This window comes from Danaus plexippus, chromosome 31 (assembly GCF_018135715.1).
Source record: "Danaus plexippus chromosome 31, MEX_DaPlex, whole genome shotgun sequence".
Lineage (NCBI taxonomy): Eukaryota > Metazoa > Arthropoda > Insecta > Lepidoptera > Nymphalidae > Danaus > Danaus plexippus.
Window position 1 is genome coordinate 1,188,737 of NC_083558.1, and position 6,907 is coordinate 1,195,643.

A 6,907-nucleotide genomic window follows, 5' to 3' on the forward strand; every position below is an offset into this window, starting at 1 on the left:
TTTTGATGCTGGCAATCTTTGTTAAGTTTCACATTCGAAGCGCCATCTATTGACAGGTTGTTAGTACTAATGAAGAGCTGTCAGTTTTACATATCTTTGCTTGAACTGTGTACTAGTCTCAGACACATTTCAAGTAGGGGGTGAATATGACCCAGCGATATTTTAAAAGGTTATATAATATATTTTTTTATATAAAGGTGATTGAAATAACTATTAGTTTCTATTAAATCGGGTAAATATATATATATATATATATATATAGGTATCTAAGGCTGGATTGAAAGTGATGTTTACTTATTTTGTTAAATTCCATAACAACTTTTGTTCTGGAAACAGGAATAAGGTTTTTATTATATCCGGCAGTACTTGTCTCGCTGCAGACCTTGCCACCAGACCTTGCAGACCCACCACCTGATGGGTTAACTCAACTTTTCCTAGTACCACGTTATGAATTACTGTCTTTTCCAGGTGTAATTAAATCATTGACGCTGAAGCAAAAGTGATAGACAATTATTGTATTGAACAAAATTGTGTATTTATCTTCTAGGCTTTTTTTTTATTACTCGAGGTACAATTTCAGTCTTGTTTCTCAATGTTCAGCGTCACTTCCAGTAACGTCTAACAAACATAGACATTACTCCAAGTGAACTATGGAACATTCATAGTTTTCAAATACAAGGTGCCACTTAAATGTTGCCAGTACAAAATAACAATAGTTCAGTATTATAATAAATTACAATTGTAGTATGTTATATTTTGTACGGCACCACTGGTAACATTATCTTTTATAGCAAGTTAAATTTTAAAGTTACTTCTGCATATAACTCAAATCAGTGGTTCATCTCTATAGCAGGGATATTCTATATTTTATAAGCCCATACCTGATGTTGTCTATGTCGGATAATGCAGGCTCTATTTAATCTACGGGTGACCATCACCACAGACAACGATTTGACCAACAAAGGCCTACCTACCCACATCAAGACGTTGCATACATTAAAACAACAGACAAGTGAAAAATCATTTTATTTATTAACTTAATTAACAGAAAGCCGAGAACAGAGGAACAAACACTTGTAGCAAATCAGATCTCACTGCGACACTTCCATTTGTTGAGGGCCGTCTGGAAAAAGGCATATATATATATATAAGATTTGTTATTAGACATAAATACACGCCTTATAAGTTTGCATGACCTTGTCCAAATAAAATTACCCCAAAATGAAATTTAATGTTAAAATTGAATTTTTCTGCGAGATCAAGTCACTTAATATGTATTATAAACACATTAAATAATTAGTTATGCAGTTCTAGCGCTCTGTGATAACAAACAAACACACATCTTATCAATATACAGAACACATTTTGTTACAGTCGGTTAATATATATATATATATATATATATGTACATGTTATTTCCACCTACCACCAGAGCCATCGTTGAACATGAACTCGTCTTGATATTCCTTTAGGAACTGTTCCGAGCGGTGCTCATCGAGGAACAGGGAGTACACCTTCTTCACATCCTCCATACTGACCTGGTTATGGAATTCTATATTAGTTGTTTGAATTTGTGTACAACTGTTTGGAATAATACAACTGAATGGAATTAAAATTGGAATGGAATTGAAGTGGAATTGAGATCAGTTGTTAAGAGTCCCAATATTATTTCTTATACTACTATATATATATATTGAAATAATTTGGTATGAAAAAAAAAACATAATTAAATAGGAATTACATACATACAGATTAAAATACATAACCTCCCTATTCACGCTTGTGTAAAATATATGATGTCTAGAATGACTTACAATAAGGTATCTGTTCTAAAACATGTCCCGACGAGTGAGACTATGTTTTTGTATAGTAAATGTGACGGGTTATAACAAAATTAATTTAAATCTGTATACTATCGCTGCAATCATATGGAATATAAACAAAAATACTATGTAAATTGTAGTATTTTTTTTTTAAATTATAATTTAAAGGTCTCGTATGGTGTAAACGACCCCTGCTATGTCAAGAACTACTGTCTTGACTGATATGTAACCGCTGTATGGCTTAAACAAAATGTCACTCTGTTCAGCATCGCCTAGCTCTAATATATAATCTATCTATCCTATCTACAGCTATCTATATCCACCTCAGCCGCCCTCCGTCTCCTCGCTACCAGTGAGGCTGTAGTGACCAGTTGTATGGCATATCTCAGAGACGTCTCGGTTGCCACCCTTGTTAGCACTGTCAGAGCATCGCTGGACATTTGACAATCCTCTTCCTCACACCTGGAATGTTTATTAATTAGTTCTGGATTGTGCTAGATATCCAGAATATATATATATACTAACTTAGGACTAGTTTAATATATCAGGAACTTTCTAACTTCAGTTTATACTATAGAGTTATTTGAAGTGAAAATTGTAATGTAATTCAACATGGTTGCGTTAAATGTTCAACGGTCCTGGAGGGGGGATAGAAAGAGGCGGAGCGAGAGTAAGGGTGGGTAGATTATGAATTGTCAGCAATTTTCATAAAGTTTGTCTTAAAACATTATATATATGTATATATATATATATATATATATATATTACGAACCGTATATTCAAAATCTCTCTCAGTTCCTGGTGTGAGTAGGGCGTTGTTGGCACAATGATCATCCTGTCCAATAAATCCAACGGTATCCCGTGCGGGCTCTTGTAGTTGGTACCCCTGATCCTCGTGATGCCACGGTTGGTGGCCATGATCACCACCGGGGCTGTCTCAGACTCGAGAGCTCGGTTCAGGAAGGAGAAGCATTCTATATCCAGCATGTGAGCCTGGGGACAAACAATATAATGTGAGTGTCTATGTAACTTTCTTATTGGGAGTTTTTAATGTAATTATCTCGTCTACTCTAACAGACAGACATACATAAATTAAATAATTTTTGTATGTACCGTGTATGCGTTTAATAAAAATCTGTTATTATAATGAAAAACAGACAACAAGATTGCGGTTATTTCAATAGATAAAGTAAATTTACATTATATTTCAGAAAATACAACTACATAATATTAATGTAGATTATAAATTGATCAAAATATAGTATCAGTGTAATATTATCCGGGTAATATGATTACTGTATTACCAATGATTACCGTCCTACCTCATCAATGAACAGCACACCGGGGATCATTTCAGCTTTACCCTCTTCCCTCCATTCGGCAACTTTACCATTGATTTGTTCCCGAATTTCAGATTTTATTTCTCCGGTGTCACCTTTAAAAGAATTTTATTTTAAGTATACACAGTGCTCGTAGTGAGTGTCACTCATACATATTGAGATAAATTTGGTAGTTTTTGAGTAATGAAAACTAACAGACATACAAATTTACCAATACCATAATGTTATTTATATTATAAATGCCATAGTTTGTAGGGATGTACAAAATACTGAACAGATTTTGATGAAATTTCACTGTAAAGTAGATTATGCAAGAGGACAAATAAGAGCATAGAATATTAAACATTTCCCTAGTTTGTTACACCGTATCCAGGTTTCCATCAAATCAAATTCGTAGTCACATCTCGCAGACAATAGATGGCGCTGACAGTTGGTGAGCATCAAGTCAAAAACAGAATATCGATTCCAATCTAAGGCAATTCTTAAATCTAATGCTGACAAAGCCGAGTACAAGAACTATATATATATATATATAGTTTTTGTACATATATGTATGTATGTGTGTATGTATATTACCTGAGAATAAAGCTAGGAAACCGTGTGTCCTAGAATTAATGACGTCTACTTCGTGAAGGGTCACGGTATGTACCACTTCCTTTCTCTTCTGGAGCTCCCCTTCAGGGCACTGGACGAACCTTGCCTGCTGGCCTGGGAATTGTGGCATTTTTATTAAGTTGTTACACATATATACATATATATATATGTGTGTGTGTGTGTGTGTGTAGAGCCTCACCTGTGGCATCGTAGTCCCTGGCGCGGGCAAAGCTCCTACCCAGCTTATTTATCTTACCGGTCGCCTTGTCTATGGTTATGACGTCACCGGCTTGCACCTGAAACATCAATATTTAAAACAATCCGTGCGAAACACATACTAGGTTTCGCCTGCGACGCCGTCTGCATAAATAGGGTTGATACAATATATGTTCACCAACCGTCAGCGCCATCTATCGCGTGTCGCGTTACTTCACACAATACATCTGTCATGAGGTGTTCCCGGGGCTACACGGACTGAAGGATAAATTTTCGCTCCATATCATAATCTGATATCCAAGTTACATTAAAACCGGTTCAGCAATTGTTGTGATAGTTAAACAGATATATTTATAAGAGAAAAACATATTTTAAAATTGAATTAAATCATCTGACATTAAATAATATCAGATGTTTAGTACGGAACTAGGTTCCCTTGCAGAAATTAATTCAAGCCTAGGACCTTATCGTTTAATTGTCCAAGTCACTTAGTGAACTCACACAGAAACAGCTTTCAATCTTAATATCACAGGGAATACTTGTCTTATATATACATATATATATATATAATATATACATATATATATATATATGTGTATATTTATATATATATATATATGTGTGTATATATATATGAGTACGAGCCTCTCACCTTTTCCTTCAGCAGCGAGTCGATCATCTTGGCTCCCATATCGTAATTTGTTTCCATGTCCGATGTCTTAAGTGTCAATCTCCCAGACTTAGCTCCGCCTCCACCGGCTGCTCGTTCCACAACCACCTCCACCACCTCACCCTCAATTATCTCGGATTCTTCTCTGGAATTATTATTATAAATCTTCAGATATATATATATATATAAATATATATATATAGATATACACTAACAATATTTTAACAGACAAAAAACAAATAATTTCATTTACACAAACTTTTCAAAGAGACAATACACATTAAATCAAATTTTTTTGTAATTTATGAGCTATAATCTGACGTACATACATGTATGAAAAATAATTTATCGCAGTTTCCGATAAAAAAAAATTGCATTTTAGAACATCACCGACACGATCCAGAGGTCTCTGTGCTTTGCAGCAACCGTGATCCCAAAGACGAGATTAAAATGTCCGTCAGTTCGTCTTGTTATATATATATATATATATAATTATACATACTTAATTCTTATTCCAATAGATTTCCTTATGGCCTGTGTGAGGGCTTCCGTTTTGCTCATTTCCAACGAATAGATCTCGGAACCTTGAAACACACACTTTTATTAAATAACAACTATTTAACAAAAAAATAATCTAACCCCAGTTACTCTCAATTACATGAGCTATCTGCTAATTAAAATTACACCAAAATGGTTCAAGACTGTTTATAGATTAGCCGGAACAAACGGATGGATAAAAATTACATAATATGTGATTTTAACATATTTACAATATATATGTGTTTTTTAAAACTTTACAAACAGACAGTACAATATTTTGTTTTTGTTTTCAAACATGATGCTTGCATACAAAAAATTTCCTTATAAAATTCCAGCATAATAATTACAAAATGAATTTTAAATAACAATTTCGAGTAATAATATCTTTAAAACGCATCTAACGTAAACATTAGTAATTACTACGCGGAGCTTAATGCATGCAATAGTTAAATCAACCGATGTTTACCGGCCATGCTTGTGAAGGGAGTGTCGGGTCCGAGAGCTTGAGCGAGGCCCATAGCGATGGCGGTCTTCCCTGTACCAGGTTGACCGGCTAGTAATACCGCACGACCGGCAATTTTGCCTGTCACATACATATATCACGTTAAATAATTTTATTTCATTATCGCCTTTTGGAAAATTTGTATTGATATTGAAAAACAAAAGTTTCCAAGTTGTATTTTATTAGTCTGCGTTATGATAATCTTTTTAAATCTGAGATAATAGTGTCAGAATAATATTATAATAGTATGATTTTCGTAACAGTAGCTAAATTTTATTGCATGTGTAAATGTTTGTGGTTGTCATGACAACCATAGAACCTTCTCGAATCATCTGCAGGATGACGCCAGCCGCCTTCCTAGCCATCTTCTGCCCCACCATACCCTGAGAGATGGCTCGCGGTTCCAACGCATCATCGAGTCCCAGGCCGCGGATGTGTGAATGTGCACCAATACGTTCGATGCGAGTTATCGATCTCACTTCCTGCACTTGAGCTGCCGCTAGCGACTTAAAAACAATCACCAACATTAATATTCACGGCAATTACAAGTTTAAAATCACAATTTACACACATCGAGAGGTTAGTTTTGCGTAAACAATGCGACATATGTATTATCAAGCATATTTAACATGTAGGATAAAACAGAAGAAACTACTCACAGCCATTTTTTATCACTTCACAGTATCACTAGACTTTGTAAAGATATTAATGTATTAAGAATAAATCACCGACGCTCAGGAAACACGCAACTTTGTATCGCAAACAGCACAACACAACTAATGACATTTAGTTTGACAGTTCAGTTTTGTTAAGAATCATGACGGTCTTACAATTTAAACATTATTCCGATTTATTTTTTGACAACAATGGAACTTGATTAGATTTTTTTAAATATAATTTTTATGAAATATGGCTAGGTATAAATTATTAATAGAATAAAAATAATTTTAAATTTTTATAGCAGGTTAAAACAATGTCTGTGGTAATAAATTTGAATACCTACTTAATATTATAAATGCGAAAGTAAATCTGTCTGTCTTTGTCTGTGATACCTTTTCCCGCCTACACCAATGAACCAATTTTGACGAATTTTGTTATAAAGATGTTGAAAACCTGGAGAAGGACATAGGCTACGTTTATAACCATGAAATACAGTTTGGGTTCAGTTTCCGTAATTTCAAAGAACAACGCCGATGTCCAAATTTATATTAAACAGACTATA

The 6,907-nt window shown here is 34.3% G+C and overlaps 1 protein-coding gene across 1 annotated transcript; it reads right to left on the reverse strand.

The window, feature by feature from the left end:
* Nucleotides 1-1,010: 1,010 nt before the first annotated feature.
* LOC116778496 (ruvB-like 2) lies at nucleotides 1,011-6,501 on the reverse strand. The gene is made up of 12 exons (XM_061525899.1): nucleotides 6,345-6,501; nucleotides 6,005-6,191; nucleotides 5,650-5,766; nucleotides 5,146-5,227; nucleotides 4,626-4,788; nucleotides 3,957-4,053; nucleotides 3,740-3,871; nucleotides 3,146-3,258; nucleotides 2,596-2,816; nucleotides 2,147-2,285; nucleotides 1,427-1,538; nucleotides 1,011-1,123 (listed from the first exon to the last, which is right to left on the reverse strand). Exons 1-12 carry the CDS (start codon nucleotides 6,348-6,350, stop codon nucleotides 1,092-1,094), a joined length of 1,401 nt encoding a protein of 466 aa, XP_061381883.1. The 5' UTR covers nucleotides 6,351-6,501; the 3' UTR covers nucleotides 1,011-1,091.
* Nucleotides 6,502-6,907: the final 406 nt, after the last annotated feature.